General features: G+C 36.7%; 1 protein-coding gene across 2 annotated transcripts; it reads left to right on the forward strand.

Annotated features, from left to right (window-relative positions):
* The first annotated feature begins 6,752 nt into the window (after window positions 1-6,752).
* On the forward strand, window positions 6,753-16,831 carry LOC147286638 (conserved oligomeric Golgi complex subunit 1-like). Of its 2 annotated transcripts, XR_015121767.1 has the most exons (7): window positions 6,753-9,102; window positions 9,720-9,914; window positions 10,602-10,882; window positions 13,055-13,234; window positions 13,503-13,680; window positions 15,320-15,630; window positions 16,031-16,830. XR_015121767.1 is itself a non-coding variant. In XM_086240389.1 (6 exons), exons 1-6 carry the CDS (start codon window positions 6,976-6,978, stop codon window positions 15,491-15,493), a joined length of 3,135 nt encoding a protein of 1,044 aa, XP_086096515.1. In that variant the 5' UTR covers window positions 6,753-6,975; the 3' UTR covers window positions 15,494-16,831. The 2 variants fall into 2 exon arrangements, 1 of the variants encoding a protein (XP_086096515.1); XM_086240389.1 differs by having other exon boundaries at window positions 15,320-16,831.
* Window positions 16,832-20,910: the final 4,079 nt, after the last annotated feature.

Here is a 20,910-nt window from a genome sequence, read left to right on the forward strand (position 1 = left end):
TCACCAAAATCGGATCTCTACAACTCCAGATAATCGCCCACAAAGTAGGGTACTCGAAACTGTCCGATTTTCCAAATTTTTTTCCAAAGATCTAATTGGACAGTTTCAGACACCCTACTTTTAGGTCAATTATCTGGAGTTGTAGATGTCTGATTTGAGTGATCTTTATATGGTTGTAAAGAGGAGATGCATAGCTTTAAACCAAATATAAGTTTGCTAAATTTGGTGGAGTTTTGATGGGTCCAATGTCAGGCCAAAGTTGAGATAAACAGGGTCTTTAATTGACACAAAATAAAAATATGTGTACTTCATTAACACGAATCAAAATTAATATCCTGAAATGAAACATCCATCAACGTTTGTGTCATGTTTATAAATTTATATGTGTCATGTTTATAAATTTTTCCCTTAAGTCTTTTCACATTAGTTTTTTGTTAGATTTCTAAAAAGGGCTGATATTTGCACACTTTTTTTTTTCTTTTTGCACACCCCTCCTAAACAAAAAAAAAAAAAAAAAAAAACATACACACACACCACACTTACACAGTTACACACCCTAACCACCATTTCCCTCCCCACCTCTCCTCTCTCCGAAACACACCTCATCCCCGACCACGCCGAGCAGCCCACCACTGTCGAAGCCCACCACTGCTGGCGACCACCCCACCTCCTCCCTGCCCCTTTCTCGTCTCTCCCTTTTTCTCTCTGTCGCTCTTTCCCTTTCCCTCTCTCCTCTGAAAACTGCAAACATCAAACAGCCTTGGACGGTGGAAACTGCAAACATCTTCCCCCTCATTTTCTCTCTATCCTCTCCCTTTCTTATTAGCGTCTTGGACGGTGGCTGCGGCTTGGACGGGTTCAGCAGACCAGTGCTGAACTCCCCACAATTTTTTTTCTAAGGTTTTGGCTATCTGCAGGGTGAGAGGAGAGAAGAAATGAGAGAGAGAAAGGAGGGGCTGGGTTGGGTTTCGGGGAGAGAGAAAGAGGAGAGGGAGGAGGGGCTGGGAAGCGGCGAGGAGAGAGAAGTCGGAGAGGAGGGGAGGGTTCAGGGGGGAGGTGGTCGAGATGGGGGGAAGAAGAAGAAGAAGAAGAAGAAGAGAAAGGGTGAGGAGAAGAAGAAGAAGAAAAAAAAAAAAGATGGGCATAGGGGTGTGTACGGGGGATAGGGTGTGTGGGTGAAGGAAGAAGAAAGTGAGGGAAAGAGGAGAGGGACAAGGTGGTCTTTTCCTTTGGTTTTTTTTTTTTTAGAAGGGGTGTGCAAATAGCAGCCCTCTTTCTAAAATTTTTAATAAGTTGGTTAAATCATAAATGTCTAGGATTAATGTTATTTTGCTCCTCATACTATTACATTTGTATTAGTTTGGTTCTCAGACTTCTAATTTTGAAAATTAAGGGCTCTGACTTTTTCAATTTTGCCAATTGAGGTTATTTTGTCAGTTTACACATTTTTTTTCCAAATTTCAGTTTGCATAACACTATGTGCCAATCAACATGGGATCTTTTTTAAGGCAAAATAGTCACTTTCATTTAGATCTTACTCTTTTTCCCTCCATGCACCTTTTTTCCCTCCATTTCCGCTAAATTTGAATGAAAAATGTATAAATTGACAGAATAAGCTCAATTAGCAAAATTGAAAAAGTCTGAGTCCTTAATTTTTCAAATTAGAAATTTATGAACCAAACTGATACAAGTGTAATAATCTGATGAACAAAATAACATTAATCCCTAAATGTCTTTAAGTAATTTAAAAAAAAAACTATTTTTTCAAATTTCTCTTTATTCACCTCTAAGAGAAATTATTCGGTAGTGGTGTATCCGTCTAATACAAGTTCAACATGTGTACTTAATTAAACTCGGTATGAACAAGTTAATAGAACGGTTTCTAGTTTTATATGATCCGATGGGAGAAGATCTTCTCAGTCAATTCAACATCTTTGTTTGATATTAACAATTTTCATATCAATTTTAGCCAAGAGAACATATTGTTTCACATGAAAAATTACTCGGACCTCCATTATTTACCGTGACAGGTCCCTTTGTAGACAACTCTAGCAACAGTGGTGGTAGATCTTAGCGGCTGTCGATATTACCCCAAATCTCCATTATTCTTAGCTGCTTAGAAAATATCAAGGATTCTCAAAGCATATCCATCAAACCAAAACCAAGATGCTGAAGCTTTTTACATCTGATGTATTAGTCAACAAGCCCAACAATCTATAACTTTCACTGTCATTCTCTAAACCAGAGCAATACATAAAGAGTATTCATAGTTCAAGTTTGGATTTTTTTTTTTTTAATTCTATTAGAGAAACGGTGTGACTACTGTTTATTGTGGGTATTCATTAAGTACATGTGTCGAACTTGTATTGGACGGATACACCACTAGGCAATGCCTCATGGTGTATCCGTACTACCTAATAATTTATTCACCTCTATATAACCATGAAGCAAAGACGGCGTTTCTTTGCTGTTGCGAATGTTTTAATGTGGATTAGCTCCAGATATCTATCATACGTCGTTTGATTTGCTCAACGATTGAGATTTAAAAAAGAAAATGCAACGTTAAAACTTAAAACACCACTAAAACTTTCTTCAAATTTACACCAAGGCCTTAAATTTCGGTATTGACGGATATTTCGATCGTCCAAAAATGTAAAAATTTTGATTATTTCGATATCGGTAAAAATTAAACAAAAATTGTGGAATTGTGAGAAAAATTTGGAAATGGAATGAAACTTTAAGAGATGTTTATTTAATCAATTATCTACTAATTTGAAAAAAAAAATTGAAGAAATTTAATTATATAGTGGGTTTAATATAAAATTGGATGAATATAATGTCTGTTGTCAGACACTTTACTTAGAAATTGGTCACTAATTTCTGAAATTTGATTGAATACAACTTTTTATGTATAGAGACTCATTAAATTGGGCTTGCAGAGATGTACATTAAGTATATACAGGCCTATTTCGTGGAGGTATGTCTTGTGGAACTCACTCCATATTGTAATTCGATAATTGAAGCCGTCTATTTTCTAAGTCTTTATACAATGATTATCCTTGCAAAACATTAGACAAATTAGTAATCGTTTAACTATTTGATTAAAGGGTCATCATTTCAGGTGTTTACGGAGTTATTATATTCGTTTATTTATTCTATCACAATTTGATATCTTAATGGTTTTCAATTTAACTAATTTTTTACAAGAATGATTCTTGTATAGATACTTAGAAAATAGACGACTTCGTTTATCGAATTTCAATGCGAAGTGGAAGTGGGTCTCACAAGTCATACTTTATCATGTTTAAGATAAAAAATACATCAACGGAAGGGGCATGTAAGCATACATATACTTAATATATATATATATACATATATATATACACACTTTAATATATATATATCATAATAACATTAATTAGAACATATAGAATATTAATATATATATATATACTTTAACATAAGAGTAGGGCTATGCATGCATGATGAACAATAATAACATTAAAATAATGAGATGAACAATAACAACATTATATCGAACCTCTGGGAAAAAATTTGAAAAATCGGATAGTTTCGGGTATCATACTTTGGGGCCGATTATCTGGAGTTATAGAGATCCGATTTGGATGATCTTTATATAGTTGTAAAGAGGAGATGCATATCTTTAAACCCAGTATAATTTTTCTGAATTTGGTGAAGTTTTGATAGGTCCAACGTCGGACCAAAGTTGAGATAAAAACTGAAAAAAAATATAGTCCTTAATTGACACAAAATGAAAGTATGTGTCCTTCATTAATACAAAGCAAAATTAATGTCCTGAAATAAAACAACCATAAAAATAGGGGTGGGCACGGGATGGAGGGGGATGGGACTTACCTCATCCCGTTCCCATCTCATGATTTGAGTTCGGGATCGGTACGGGATGGGATGGAGGTTTGGGATTATGGTACCATCTCGTCCCGTACCAAAGTGATTCGGTACGGGTTCGGTACCATCCCGATCCCAAACAAAAAAATAATAAAAAATTAATTATTCAATTTTTATTCAAGATTCATCTTCAAATAATAACCTATAAACAATAAACATAACCTATTTGTATTCAACTATACAAACAAAACAAGAATTCAAGTAATAAACTGTTTTTATTCAAAATTGAAAATTCATCTTCAAGACTTCAACAATTCAACCAATTATTCAACAATTCAAAAAAAACAACAATACAACATAAACTTCAACAATTCAAATATTCAAAGTTTCAAAGTTCAAACATAAACTCATAAATCAGTAAATCACAATTAAGCCTCATGGCTTATTTACTAAATCCAAACTAAAAAACATAATTAAGTCTTATGACTTATTACATCCCAAACTAAAAGTTAAAAAATAAAATGGGTTTAGTGATATTTGCCTATTTGGGCCCATTAAATTATTAAATAATTAAATTTTTAATTGTTCGGTACGGGACGGGATCATCCCGGTATTGAACCTTCAGGACCGATCCCATCCCGTTTAAGATCGGTACGGGACAGGATCGGTACGGGATTGAAAAAAAAAAAACGGGATGGGACCAAATGATACGGAATGACACGGAATGGGATGGTTTCGGTATTTTCGGTCCTAATGCCCACCCCTACATAAAAATATGTGTTCTTCATTAATACAAAGCAAAATTAATGTCTTGAAATGAAACAACCATAAAAATATATGTCATGTTTGTAAATTTTTCCTAAAGAAAAAACAGAGAAATCCAAATTACTTCAACTATACAAAACCCAAAAAAAAAAAAAAATCTTTAATTTAAACATCAACAAAAAAAATCCAGAAAAACCCAAACATAAAACACAGCAATCATACAAAACCCAAAAAAAAATAAAAATTCTTTACTCTGTTATTTTGTTGTTTATAGTAAACATCATTCAACAAAACTCAAACCAAATTTAACAGCAACAATAAAGTGAAACCCCCAAAATTCTAACTGATGAAGAATATGGAAACCCAACTCTGTAATTAGTGACCCAAACGGGTGCAAATCGAAAACCCCTCAATTCGTAACATGTATATGTATTAAAAAGAAAAACTCTAAATCAAATTTAGTAGCAAAAAGTGCAATACCTGGGAGGTTGCTCGCAATATACACACCGAGTCGATATATGTTGAAGAGATGGAGAGAGAAGAGAGAGAGAGTTGTGCGTGAGGGAGGTTGAAGTGAGAGACAGAGCGCGAGGTTGAATGTTGTAAGAGAGGGAGAGAGAGAGCGCAAAACCCAAAGACCCATTTGGTGCTTGGCACACTTTTAAATTAAAAGACTTATACCCGCAACTGTTGGATTTTCAAAATGATCTGACTACTGTAATATTTGTCTGCATATTTCTATTTTGCAATCATCCTCTCTAGAGAAAGACCCTATATATATACAAGGAGCTTCAAGTGTGGGATCTCATATTTATGAGATCCTAATATGGGGCCCACTCCACATTGTATTTCAACAATATGAATCGTTTATTTTTTAAATCTATATTCAAAGATCATCCTTGCAAAAAATCAAACAAATTGGAAACCATTTAGCTATCAAATTTTGATCAAATAAATAGATGAACAAAATATTTTCAATAAACACTTGAAATGGTGATCATTTAATTAACAGTCAAATGATTTCTGATTAACCTAATTTTTTGCAAGCACGATCCTTTATGAGACAAAAAAAGTATACGGTTCCGATTATGTAAATATAATGTGAAATGGGCCCCATAAGGGATCCCACAAATAAGTATAAATGTAGGATCTTATACCTGAAGGGGCATATATATATGCACCACTAAAGAATGTAATCATGGAGGTTAGAGAGCAGAATGTTGTTCAAGTAGTGATCGATAATTGTTTTGCATTTGTTAAGGCCGGTAAAAAGTTAATGAACAAATACACCCCAACTTCTTCACTCATTTATCTATCTTTTTCACACTAAATTGTTATAGAAGTTTTTAGATTGTTTTCATTCATGGGCAATCCGATAAGGAATAAGTGGTCGAGCGAGGAAGAAATAGCTCTAGTCAAGCTTGGAAACAACAATCAGAGGATTGCATCATTGGTGCACAATAAAGAGAGATGGTTTTTTGGAACAAAGTGTTTCATCAAGTTAGTTTTTAGATAGAATGTAGAGTCAGTGTATCGTCTTGTCATTTTTTTAGTGAATTATTACTCAAATATGTGATGATTGTTTTATGTCAAGTCAACAAAAAGAAATTAATACCTTTATTTTTATTTCATAAACTACAAACCGACAAATACAAACCAAAAGAAAGATAATTAAACTGAAATTTGAAACATAAAATAACACACTTAAAAGATAGACACAAATACAAATACCCTTATGTCTAAATGTGTTGAATCTTATCCCACTCGAAGGTATTGACATGTGATTTTGCATACTCCCTAAATACCTCCCATCCTACCTCTACCTCCTAGAATTTCTTCTCTAATTCAAGTTTGTATTTGTAAGACTTTTTGTAAGTCTTAACTGCACACTTGTATGTGCTCTTCTCCAAATCCCGCTCCAATTCCTCCTCTCTGGTCATGGCGACTGCCTTCACATGTCTCATTCCGCATCTTCTCTCTTCGCGTGACTCGCGTCAGGTGAGTGGGCCCAGTTGCAGGTGTGTGTCGACTGGTCCTCTTTATCATCCTTTTCATTTTGTGTGCCCAAATCAGCATTTGGGTTTGGGTTTTGCACTTTTGCCATATTTGGGTTTTTTTTTTGGCTTTCCTCTATTTTGGGTCACCAAGTCGGCAACTCCGGCCCCTGTATTAAACCCAAATTGGCTTTTGGTTCCTTTGTCCGGCTGTTGTTGTAGCGCGTTACAAAACCCATTTGACCCTGTTTTTTTTTTTTTTTTTTTTTTAAACCCGTTTAAAGTTTAAACGGTTCTTTCTCCTCCCTCATCTTCCTTTCTCTCTACAAGTCTCTCCGCTTTCTCTACAATGAGAGTGAATTCCAGCGACGGCCTCGGCGCCACTGCCGCTGCTGCTTCGAGGGATGCCGAATCCCTCTTCCGCACGAAGCCCATCTCCGAGATCCGAAATGTCGAATCCACGACCCGAACTCAGATCCAAGCCAAGAAGGAGGAGCTCCGCCAGCTGGTGGGCACTCGCTACCGCGACCTCATCGACTCCGCTGACTCCATCGTCCTCATGAAGCGCTCCTCCAACTCCATCTCCCAAAACCTCTCCTCCGTCCACACTGCCATCCACTCCCTCTCCGCTGCCTCCCCCGATTCCGATTCCACCACTCCCTCCTCCGCCCACCACGACCCGATCCGAGCCCGCATCTACGGCTTTGCCTGCCGGGTCAAGTACCTTGTCGACACCCCGGAGAACATCTGGGGCTGCCTCGACGAGTCCATGTTCCTCGAGGCCGCCGCCCGCTACGTCCGAGCCAGTCACGTGCACTTCACTCTCACCTCCACCAGTCACGTGCCGGACAAGCGAAGTAGCTTCCTTTCCAACTTCCCACTTCTTCAGCACCAGTGGCAGATTGTCGACAGCTTCAAGTCCCAGATCTCCCAGCGCGCCCGCGACCGCCTCTTCGACCACCGCGAGCTACCCATTTCCTCCTACGCCGACGCATTGGCCGCCGTCGCCTTAATCGACGATCTCCGCCCCGAACAAGCGCTCTCTCTCTTCCTCGAGACCCGAAGGTCGTGGGTCGCCCAAACATTGAACTCCTGTCCTCTCGACGCTGCCTGCTCCGTCGTCGTTTTGGTGCTGTGCGAGGCGCTGAGGGTGATTCAGGTGACGGTGGGCCAGGTAGGGGAGCTGTTCCTGCGGGTGTTGAATGACATGCCTCTGTTTTACAAGGTGGTGTTGGGTTGCCCTCCGGCCTCTCAGCTTTTCGGCGGAATTCCGAACCCAGAGGAGGAGGTGAAGCTTTGGAACGCTTTCCGGGACAAGTTGGAGTCCACAATGGGGATGCTGGAGAAGGGCTATATTGGGAGCGCTTGTTCCTCTTGGCTGAGGGACTGTGGAGCCCAGATGGTGGAGAAGATCAATGGCAGGTTTCTGATTGATGCTATTGGCAGCAGCGGCCAAGAGCTTGCCTCCGCTGAGAAGTTGATAAGGGAGACTATGAACAGCAAAGAGGTCTTGGAAGGGAGCTTGGAGTGGCTAAAGAACGTTTTCGGCTCCCACATTGACCTGCCTTGGAGTAGAATGAGTGAACTTGTTCTTGGAGACGATTCGGATCTCTGGGACAGTATCTTCGAAGGCGGGTTCGTTCAGAGGATGAAAGAGATTGTGGACTGCAGGTTCGACGAGCTCACGAGGGTTGTGAACATTCGGGATGCGGGTACAGGTGCGGGTGCGGGTGGTGGTGGCATTTGGTTTATCGAAACCGAAACCAAACCAAATGGTAAGAAGGCTAATAATGCTAATGCTCTGCCTTGTGAAGAGAATTGTCTCAATTACTTCCTTGGTCCTCAAGTTAGTGGTATTAGGGATGCTGTGGATAGCAGCTGTCGGAATGTTCTTGATGACCTACTTTGTTTCTTGGAATCTCCAAAGGCAGCTATTAGATTAAGGGATCTGGCACCCTATCTACAAGAAAAGTGTTGCCAAACTATTTCCACCATATTGATGCAACTGAGTAGTGAGCTTGATGATTTGGAAAATGGGAAAGACGACAAGCAAAGGCAGCAGCTTACCACCGTTGAAAGGGCTCTTTTCATTGGGAGACTCTTGTTTGCATTGCAGAACCACTCCAAACACATTCCCATCATACTTGGCTCACCAAGGTCATGGGCAAATGAAACTGGTTCTGCAGTTTTTGATAAGCTGCCATCCCTGTTGAGACAATCTAGAGCTCCCTCCGATTCTCCTGTGCTTGATTTTCCCTTGGGTTCTAAAAGACACACTTCTTCATCTGCTACTGCTGCATTGCTTGGAGCAAGCCAAAGTGCAAGCCCTAAACTCAAAGAGCTTAATGTAACTATGCGAGATCTCCGCATTAGAGCACACCGTTTGTGGATGTCATGGTTGTCTGATGAGCTTTCAGTTATTCTTTCCCGTGATCTTGAAAAAGATGATGCTTTGTCATCATCAACTCCCCTGAGGGTAACTCACATTCAACAGACTGGTTTATGTTATCTTTTTCTTCTATGTTATAGACTAGTTGTCATTGGTAGACGTGTAATAAACTGGGAGCTTGTATGACTGGTAATTAACTAGTTGTTGGAACTTATTAGGAAGTGCAAATGATCCTTCATTTCGTCTGTTTCTTTTACTAAGGAGAAATGAACAGGTTTTAGATACTTTTGAAGCTAAACTCGATACTTAAAACTTGCCTTGATGTAATTAGAGATAATTACAACGTATGACTAATGCAAGAGATGCCTTTTAGATGTAACTTTTCTGAAAGGGTAAAGAAACATTCTCCACAAAAATTTTGTGTATACCTACAGGCATAATGATGTGGTGTTACATGAAACAGACCTGAAGAAGTAAAATTTGTTGCATGATTCAAAAACTGCTTTTAAATTAAAGCAATGGGTAGGCTTAACATAGTAGTAAAATTGTGTTAGCATTTCTGAAGAATACTTGATGTTATTAATCTGCTGACCAAGATATTGGAGTGCATGTGCTCTGTTTGAGACTGAGTTAATGGTTTAGTACTCTACACTGTTTGTGGTATGTACAAACTTTTCTTATTTTTTATTATTATTTGTGGGCAGGGTTGGGAAGAGACAGTAGTTAAACAGGAGCAGGCTGATGATAACCAATCAGAGATGAGAATATGGCTCCCATCCATGCCTTCTCTCTATGTTGTCTCATTTCTATTTCGTGTATGTGAAGAAGTTCATCGAATTGGAGGTCATGTTCTTGACAAAACAATTCTGCAAAAATTTGCATCAAGATTGCTGGAAAAGGTATGCAACTTATCTTGATATATATATATATATATATTTTTTTTTTAAATAAAGAAAGAAACACCTTATTAACAAAGCTCAAACAGTACAACTCTGCGGACAAGATGTCCACCTTTTTTTTTATGGTCGGAAGATTTCCACCTCAATGATAAAAAAAAAAAAAAAAATTACAACAGCACAAACTTTCCTTTCTTTTTCTAACAAGATCTTAACTACTGACATTGTAGCTAACAGCTTCCTTCCAATGTAATAAAATAACAGAAAGAGAAACATCCATAAACTCAACCAATACAGATTCCCCGAGTGATGCCCAAAACCTAACTTTACCCCATAACTCTTTCACCCCAGCCCCTCTATATTGTTTTACTAAACTTTATTGTTGACCTTTTCACATCATCAAGGATTTTATATTTACTTTATGATATTTATATAACATGTATGTTTTGTGTATTCATTTCAAAGAATGAAAAAATTTCAAGTTGTTTTGTTAAACTATTGTTATGTTTTTTTCTTTGGTTTGGTTTTTATTACTGTGGTGTCAAATTACGTTGGTGAAAAGAATTCTGGTTTAAATGGTCCACTGATTCAACTCTCTGACTTTTTTTTATTTTTTATTTTTATGAATATGATGCAACTCTCAACTATTTATTTTCGCTTGCTTATATTATTTGCAATATTTTCATGTAGGTCATTGGTATTTATGGGGACTTCCTTTCCACTGTAGAGGCTGGTGGATCTCAAGTGTCAGAAAAAGGAGTTTTGCAGGTTTTGTTAGATTTGAGATTTGTTGTTGATGTCCTTTCTGGGGGTGATTCTAATATGAGTGAGGAGCCATCTATAAACCTGAAGGCAAAAAGTCCCTTCAGACGGAAGCAGGATCAAAGTCATATGAAGTCAGTCACTAGAGAGCGTTCGGATGGGTTGATAAATTGCCTTTCGCAAAGATTGGATCCAATAGACTGGCTTACGTAAGTTTATTTATTCTTATAAAAAAAAAAAACGTTTGCAAATTTAAACAATTCTAATGATCTTCCAAAAGTTTTGATATGAGGTTGGTGTCTCATTACATGCGTCTTTCTCCCACATTGTTACCCATAATGGGTTGTCTCTAATGGCTACCCTCACAGGAAAATGATTCTTCAGCAGTTGCCAGGTTGATCTCTTGGCTAGCTGGTTATTGCTGATATTGTGATCACAAGATGCAGTGTTTTTGGTTTCTTAAAGAAGAAAAATAAGACACAGTGTTTTTAGGCAAAACAGAAACTGTTGGAATTGGGGCATAAATGGAAATAGCATGGAAAGTTAAGCGAAAATATTATATGGAACAAAAATTAAACTTGTGAGTTGTCTATTCTGGAACCACTGGACTAATAAATTCTTAAGATATCATAGAAATCATGCTTATTGTAGTAATGATTTTTGAATTAACTATCAACGACATGCATTTTCTTAGTGTAAACATATTGATATTAAGTTCATCAATGTGCTCGCCAGTTTGCTAAGATGACTAGATATATGACCCATCTGTCCTAGAAAATGGATATACTGGTTCAACTATATGTTATCTTAATGTCCCTTTGGGGACATCCGATAATATTGGAACAAAACTATATGTTGGAACAAGAGCTCCATTTTTCAATTGCTGTCCTATGACTTTTCTGTTCTTTTCGATAGTTACTAAAAATAAATGCAAATATCTTTGGGTCCAAAATTTTGTTTTAAAAATTACAACTATGTGTTCATGTTTTGGTGCATTAGACTTGTTTGATTTTGTATTTTTGCAGACAACATAATAAAAAGTAATGTATTAACAGCATAATTTTTTCCATTGAAAAAAAAAAAAACAGAATTGGTGTGAATCATCCATGTACTGGTCTTTTCATCTGGATTGGAATTCTCTTGTTTAAATTTATTTTTGTCTCGTAATCATACAGAAATAAATTATGTTAATGTGTTTAGTTTAATTGTTCTTTAATTGTGCTTAGGTTTTGATTAAATTTATGGAGTTCAAAAGTTTTTCTATACACATAAGCATATTCTTTGTACTGGATGTAGTGAAATCCTTGAAGTTGCATGGTGATACAATCTGATATTTTAAGATGACATAGAAATCATGCTTATTGTGGTACTGATTTTTGAATTAACTATCAATGACATGCATTTGCTTGGTGTAAACATATTGATATCATGGTCATTGATGCTGTCCTAGAAAAATGGATATACTGGTTCAACTATACGTTATCAGTGTGTCCCTTTGTGGACATCTGATAAAATTGGAATGAAATGTTATCACAATAGTACCTTAAGTTAGAACAAGAGCCCCATTTTTCAATAGCTGTCCTATAGCTTTTCTGTTCCTTTTGATGCTTACTAAAAATAAATGCAAATATCTTTTGGGTCCAAAATTTTGTTTTGAAACTATATGTTCATGTTTTGGAGCAGTAGACTCGTTTGATTTTGGCATAAGAATTAACAACATAGTTTCTTCCAATGAAAAATAAAAACAGAATTGGTGTGAATCATCCATATACTGGTCTTTTCGTCTGGATTGGAATTCTCTTGTTTTGATCATTGAAGTTTTAATATATTTTTGTCTCGTAACTATTTGGAAATAAATTATGTTAATGTGTTTAGTTTAATTGTTCCTCAATTTTGCTTAGGTTTGATTGAAGTGATGAGGTTCAAAACTTCTCCTCATTTGTATACTGGTCTTTTCATCTAGATTGTCATTCTGTTGTTTTCATCACAGAAGCATCTTTTTTGTACTGGACATAGTGAAATCCTTGAAGTGGCGTATAGTTACAATCTGATATCTTTATTTCATTTGTGAAAAGGAGATAGTGACTAGGATTGGTAGGGGATAAAATGATGTGTGCCGATATTATGAATGTACTGACAATAATCCTGTGCTGGATCTCACCTAACAGTAAATCTTACAAGGAATCATGACCTGGTTGGTCTTGCTGTGTGCTGTAGATTACCAAGCTATACTTCAGAAATATTAAAAAAAGAATGTGGGGTTATCTATTATATTGGTATCCTGTATATCAATTTGTTTATTCACTATTTTCTTAATCTCTTTGTATAACTAATTATGCATTTGACTTTGTTTTTTTTTTTTTTTTTCTAACTTATTTAAGGTATGAGCCGTATCTCTGGGAAAATGAGAAGCAGTCATACCAACGGCATGCTGTCCTTTTTGGATTCTTTGTGCAACTTAATCGCATGTACACAGATACTGTTCAAAAACTTCCTACTAATTCAGAGTCCAATATCATGAGATGCTCTTCAGTTCCTCGCTTCAAATACCTTCCAATCAGGTTAATGTTTCTTGAAACTTGAAATTATATCCTACTTTGATACTAACTACATTACATGGGACTGCACAGGCGCATCTGTATTTATTTTTATTCTTTTCTTATGCCTGAACTGTATAAATTGTGTTGCACTTGCTGATCCGTTACATATGACTGTTTATATTAGTGTTTTCCAGATTTACCTCTGGCCAAAAATATTTATTTCCAAAGGGTATCAGTGTATCACCACCCAATAATGGGTTCTAAGTTTTGACTTCATCTTGGTTAACAGTGCTCCAGCATTGTCTTCAAGAGGGACAGCTAAGACATCCATTCCATCATCCTCGGATGATATTTCTTCAAGAAGTACCTGGAATGCCTATACAAATGGAGAGCTGTCTAGAAAGATTGATTTGGATGATAACTCGAGTTTTGGGGTTGCAGTACCAATCTTAAAATCTTTCATGCAGGCAAGGCTTTCTATCTCTTTCAGTTTTTCTTGTTACAAGTTTTTCCTTTTTCATAGTTGCAATCTGAAATCTTTTAATTTCATACTGGAATAGCATATGTTGTTTGAAATGTATTAAACAAGCTGAACAATGGACAAGAAGTCCATTTCTATAGTACATATCAAACCAAACAAAACTGAAACAGATCAGCCACAAAACTCAAAACCCAAAAAAACAAAAAAAACGAGGATATTTAACTGATGGCTTTGTTTCCAGTCTAATAAAGTGGCAGACAAATTCACACCCCTAAAAACACTAGAAATAGAGGGCCGCAGAGATGACCAAAAAGATATTCTATCCTACAACTCCTCCACATCCGCCCTCGATAATCTTTGAGAATTCTTTTGTTTCTCTTAATCCCAAGGACCCATATGATGGCCAGCATCCTACAACTCAAAAGGACCTTGGCCCATTTCCCCCCACCAAATCCTCTAGTCCTATCACTTAGCAAAGAACAAATCCCCTCTGGCAATACCCACAACACACGTGCTTCCTTGAACAGATTGGACTACAGCTTTGCAGCCACCGAACAGTGAAGAAACTCATGATTTACATGCCTCCCCCTTTTCCCTACATATGACACACCAGCTAGGAGACAAGCACACATTTGGTCCTCTCTTCCGAAGTAAGCCACAAGTATTGATCTATGCTTGCGCTACCAACCACCCCAAAATTTTGACTTTTGGAGGAGCTTTCGCCTTCCATATCAAACCCGCCGGAAAGAAAAGAGACAGTCACCTCCCCTACAGAGGTATCTAAACATATTCTTACCTCTGTGTGGAAACATTATGGGGATTAGTCACTCCAGCTTTCAGGGACTACTCATTTCTGCTATTATCTCTAACTGGGAGGCTGTTGTGTATTAGGGTTTGATTATTTCTGTTTCACAACACTGTTGTACTCTGTTTATTTTTTGTTATTACATTAGAGCTTGCTACCTAGGTTCTTGTAGGATAGTGGACATCTTGTCACTGTATTGTTCTATGTACTTCCTTAATTTCAATTATGAAAGCCTGTTTCTAGTCTTGAAAAAAAAAAAAGGGAATTTTACTGCAGTTGGGCAATTGGACATTCATAACACCCCTTTTGTGCAAGTTAAATTCAAGGATCTAATAGGTATATGGTTTACCTACTTAATTTCTGTAGTATCTCATGTATTGGAAACAGAGTAAAACCATTTGAGACGCATAGTTTAAACAGATTAATGCAAGACATTTTCAGTTTCACTTTTGGTTTTGACTATTGAGTAAAACATGTAACATTGGCTGGATAGTAGTGGGATAAAAGAGTGCACCAAAAGGTCAGTAAGGAAGTAGGGACTGCATACAGTGATTAAAATTATCTACATTGATACAAAAGCATTGTGGGGAAGTTAAATTTGTTTGACCATACAGGTAATTTTAGAATTTTTCCTTTTCCATTACAATAGCTTGCACACCATACCTCGGATCTCTCTGATTCAAATGTGGGTTGTCTTCCATCTAATATCACTACATAAGTTCTGATTTGCTTGTCTACAGTTATAGGAAATCAATACAGATAAAATATTTTGGTTATCCATTTGGTTGGCATATATAATGATAATCCTTGTAATTGGCAGGCTGGAAGTAGATTTGGCGAGAGCACATTGAAACTGGGGTCCATGCTAACAGATGGGCAAGTGGGAATATTCAAGGATAGATCAGCGTACTCCATGTCGACATTTGGCGACATTTTACCTGCCCAAGCTGCAGGTCTCCTTTCATCATTCACAGCATCCAGATCAGACTCTTGATTGCCTTCAGAACTTCAGTCCTCTATCTTCTTTTGAGCATATATATGTATCTATCACTGTAAAGAGAAACAGTGGATTCTCACCAAGCATGAGACTAGGGCGCAGGGTGTGCAGTACCCTGAAACCTGGTAGAAAAGGTATGTGAATAATGCCCTAATTTTTGGGATTTTAGTTGGGGTTTCAGATGGGGATTAGGAAATTTAAGATAATGTGGTTATTTATAGAAGACAGATTTAGTTAGAATAACCCTAATTTGAAGCTTTGAGATTTTTTTTTTCATTTGATTTTTTCTGCTGCCATATTGTACTATTTTCCTTGGGTTCTGTAATTATAAACTTGGATTCTGTTATTTATTAACACTTTCCTTTTGCGTGTCAGCATTTAGGCTCATCTTCAATATTGTGAGGGTTGTGGTTTTGAGTATCTCGTTTAGATGCTACCTCTGAAGCTGTATTTGAAAATATGACATTTATTTCTCTTTGCATAAAAATATATGATATGATTTTAATTACTACTTTTGGTTTTTGTTTTTTAAAGTTGGTTGTTGTGACTCAGTCAAAAGGAAAAAGTTGGCTGTTGTGGCGTTATCCCAAAGAGGACGCCTAATAAAAGCCCATCTCCATATTGGTGCATCATTTGTAGAAAGAGAGCTGAAAGTATAGACCATTTGTTTCTTCATTGTCCTATTACTCCAAGGCTCTGGCACAAAATTGTTTATGGAAGCTGATGTGACATGGGCGATCCTTGAATTGTGCACTTCTATGTTTGTTAAGGAGCGCTTTGCTAGTGGAAGATGGAGAAAAGCAAATATTTTCTGGCATTGTTGTGTGACGGCTTTTGTGTGGGTAGTTTGGACGGAACAAAATAAAAGGATCTTTGAAAACTATAGAAGGTGGAAGTGGAAGGATTACGGGATATTCCATGTTTGGGCATTATTTTGAGCTTCAATCTCATCAGAATTTTGTCGACTCCTAGGTCTGGTACCTGGGGGTTGCTCCAAGCTAGGAATTGGGTGCCAGATTTTGTCTCCCAACTAGATGATGCAGATCAGAGGCGGCTGCGGTTTCATAAGATTGATAGTGCTTAGTTGAGCTGTTTTGTATTTAACTGAGATTATGTGGAACTGCTTTCGATGTTTGTAGAAGCTGTCTGCTTGTGGATGTTGTTTGTGCTTTAGTGTACAGCTTGTCCACCTTTCTTGTACTTCGGTTTATAGATTATGAATAAATTTTTTGTTTCTCATAAAAATGAAGGTTACTGGTGTTCTTGTTGATGAAGTTACTGCTGATGTTGCCTGGTGTTATGCTGTTAGTTGACTTCCTATTGATGTCTTTGTTCTATGTTGGTTTTGTCTGCAGTCTGCGTCTGGCCCCCTCTGAATTATACAATTAGCAGCGTAAACGAACAATTATTAACTATTTAGTTTGTCAACATTATGTACAATCTTTAAGATAAGAGAATTTTCTCTCTCTTTCTTATATATTTTATCTTTTATTTTTTAAGATTAGAGCAAATATGGTGTCACTTTGTGAAGAACAAGATTTCTAAGTTTTGCAATCTGAAGTTTGGATCCAATGATATCCCTTTTTAAGAGATAATTACGTTTAAGTCCTTTAGAAAAACAGTTGTTAGATGGAGAACGAAAGTATTTTAAAATTTATAAGAAAATTTTTTTAATTCATAATAATTTATAAGAAATTTTTTTTAATTTATAATAAAGTCTTTTTAATTTATAATAAAATTTTTTTAATTTATAAAAAAATTCTTTTAATTCATAATAAAATTCTTCCCGATTTGAAGGGTATTTTCCCTCCAAGGATGTAGAGTGGGCTTCGTAGAAGCTGCATGTTAGGTTTTAATTCTGAAATTTTAGGCGGAGAAAGACTCATAAAATGGACTGAATTCTAAATCTCCCAATTTCTAATTGTTCTGCATGGTCTCTGCTCTAATTATATTTTACATTGGTTACAATATCGCTTGGAAAGGAAAAGCTGATGTTTATTTTGTTTGGAACTTCGATAAATAGCATATGCTTGGAGCAAGCATGGAGGTTTGCTCATGTTCTGTATGTTAGTTAATCATGTCTTGTTTCCTGCTTTATCAGTTTAGTACTAATATATTGTCGTTTTTTTTTAAATGATACTAATATATTGTCTTGGATTTACACTTTTTATCTCTTTTTTATTTGATTTACACTTTCCCAGCGGCAAGGCATGATAGTGTGGTCGATGCAATCATTACCTTCTTTATTGTACATGGATATGTTACAGTCCTTTTCTTTTGGCCCGAGGGTATGTTACAGTCTGATATTTTAGGAAACAAACAACAGAAAAGCTTACAGTCTGTTTATTGCTACTATTTTCTAGTATTAATCATTATATCAACTTTAATTTGAGTTGTGGTTGGTCAAACGTGGTTGTAACATACATTGCTTTGCTGTTTTCTATGTATTGATGTTAACTTGTAGAAGTCTGGAGATATTCAAGTATTTATTGCAAATAAGAAAGTTTGGAAACATGGTACAAAAAAGGTTGCTGGAGTTGTCCTTATAATTTGCCAATTTGGTACTTGCCCATTTTATTTATTCAAGTCTAAAGCTTCTTAGTGGATCTACATGCTGTGATGATAGCTCTGAAACTGGTGAATTAATATACAGTAAATTAATATGCATCAATCATTAAAACTGAGCACCTTAATCTATTTAATCTATTTTTGTTATTGTTTGTTTGTGTTTATTATATTCTCTTGTAGGCCAGTAGTACCGGAGGAGTTGGAGATGATGAACAAATTTGTTCATGTTCAGATTCAATTGTTGAAATCGTAACGTACTCTCTGTGTATTTCAGTATTTGTTATGTTTATAACTTTCATTATATGAAATTATTTTGTAGAAAAATTCATTATATTAAATCGTGTAGTACTCACTCTCTACAAGTATTACAGAAATGAAGTCATTTTCAGTATTTGTTTGATTGTAGTGTTTTTTTTTCTATGCTAAAAAAGAAACATTACAATTTATGTTTTCGGGACAAACCGGTATGATAGTTGTCAAAAATTAATTGTGACCAAAAAGTAGTAGGATAATTAGAAGATCAGACTTTAGCATGTAGTACCTTAATTATGATCATAAGTTAAGAGCATCTGCTACTATACACCTTTTGTTTGCCATAGTCTCAATTTTCCTTTCAAATTTATGATTTTTTTTTTTCTTTCTCACTTCATACATAGAATATAGGCTGTAGAAGTCTTGCTTCCTACTATTTTCTTCCTTAGACTTATTTTTCAGTTTTATAAAAGAAAAAAAAAAAAGTCATAATTTGTTCCTAAAAAAGCCATCCTTTTTAAACGTGGGAAAGAGGGGGAGGGGTTGGTGTTATGAAATGTCAAGAATGTTATAAAGCTAAATAGAAAATTAGAAGTAGAGAGGGAATGCAATTGTTCTTAGAAATACTTAATCTTTTCACCTTGACAGAGCCTCTTATCTACAGGCTTAGGATGATAGAAACAGTTACAAATATTTACAAATTACAACCAATGCATTCAGAGCATAGGCTACAAGCAAATAAGTGAAAGCAATTAGTACATAGGGTTGGTGGTCATCTACCATATCTATATATTTATAACAAAGAAAGGTTTGTTTCTATTACTCCTTTCTTCCCGGGTAAAAACAAAACGATGACAATTCCATTCCTTTCTTGACTCTTCACCTTTTTCTCTATCTCTCTCTCTCTCTCTTTTTTCACATAAAAATCCTTTCTGCTAGGTTAAAAATGACATCATTATCATTGTGATCAACTTTGAAACTTGTGCATATTACTGATTCGTATATGTTCAATGCTATTAATTTCTCACGACCCGGTTTCAACTTCCAAACCATTCACAGAGCAGAGATTTGTCACTGGTTTCAGAACTTATGTAGGTCAATTGCTTTCTTGTATTCCATGAAGGCAACCATTTCTTTCTACCAGGTTTTCCTTGAATGACATTGGTGGCTTTGGATGGATGTGAAACCTGTTCTCAGTTTGGAGATTGTGTACATGATTAAAATAATAATTATAAATTTTGGAAGGAAAAAAAAAAAAAGCAAAAGAGAAGGTTATTTCTTAAAGATAATTAAGAGATATGTATAACGTACCATATATTTGGTTATAATATGATAATCTGGTAAATTATTGATCCGATTAAATCTGAGTGTTATCTTTCTCAACATGTATATATTTATAATTTCAAATATGACTGCAATAAAAAAAATAAGTAGATATTTTAGCAAATAAAAAAAGGAGAAAATGAGTATATCAAATGAAACCACACTTCTGACAAGTTAGGGTTTAACAAAAATTTCCAACATAATTCTTTCATAGGGATTCTTGATCACTACAATAGCATGCATATATCTGCCATAAAACCATTCAGCTATATTGTACTACTAAAGATGATCATATATATATATATATATAAGCTATTTGAAATTATGTGGAAGCATTAATTTGAGGACATATATAAAACATTGTATATAAAAATTAAATGAAGCATAAAGCTTGTAAAACTAGAGGAAAAAAAAATTAAGACTGAGTGCGCAAATAAAATAAATAAAACATACTAAGTACTTGAAATGATCTTACAATGGAAACATATATGTCATGGGATTAAAACTTCACAACACCCAAAGAAAATCTAATGGTGGTGTCAAAACTCTCTTGTTTCAAATGGCTCCTTGTTATGAATTGATTATTGTACGTCTAATGCTTGACCAAACATACAATCCCTAATTCATTTAGAGGGCTGCTATTTGCACACCCCATCTGAAAAAAAAAAACACTCAAAGAAAAAGACCACTTTGGCCCTCCCCTCACCCATACACCCACACACCCCATTCCCATCTCCCCCCCGTACACACCCCATCTTTTTGCACACACCGGCGCAGCACCACCACCGTGCGCAGCACCACCCCTTGCATGCGCCACCCTCATGCACCACCCTCTCATTCTCTCTCTCCTCCCTGCTGCACTACCCTTTCATTCTCTCTCTCCTCATCTCTCTCTCCTCCTTGCTGCACCACCCTCCCCGCGCCCACCACCATGCCAAGCTCACACAGCCACGCCCACCACCATGCCAAGCTCGCACAGCCCCAACGCCCGACCACGCCGCCGACGCCCGACCTCGCTCTGCCCAGCTAGCACGACCACGCCGCAGTCCCTGCCAAAAGGATGAGCTTCGCAGGCCGTTCGGCAGTCATCCGCCGAAACCTGCGGGTTCGTTCGGCAGCCATCCGTCGAAACCGGCGATTTCCTTCGGCAGCCACCCACCGAACATTCGAGTTGCCTTCGGCAGCCACCCACCGAACCTTCGGCAGCCACATGTTTCTTCTTCACCGTCAACCTTGGCCGCCGCCCACACGCAGCTACACCTCCGCCCGCA

The sequence above is a fragment of the Dryas octopetala genome, chromosome 4, assembly GCF_963921425.1.
Source record: "Dryas octopetala chromosome 4, drDryOcto1.1, whole genome shotgun sequence".
NCBI lineage: Eukaryota > Viridiplantae > Streptophyta > Magnoliopsida > Rosales > Rosaceae > Dryas > Dryas octopetala.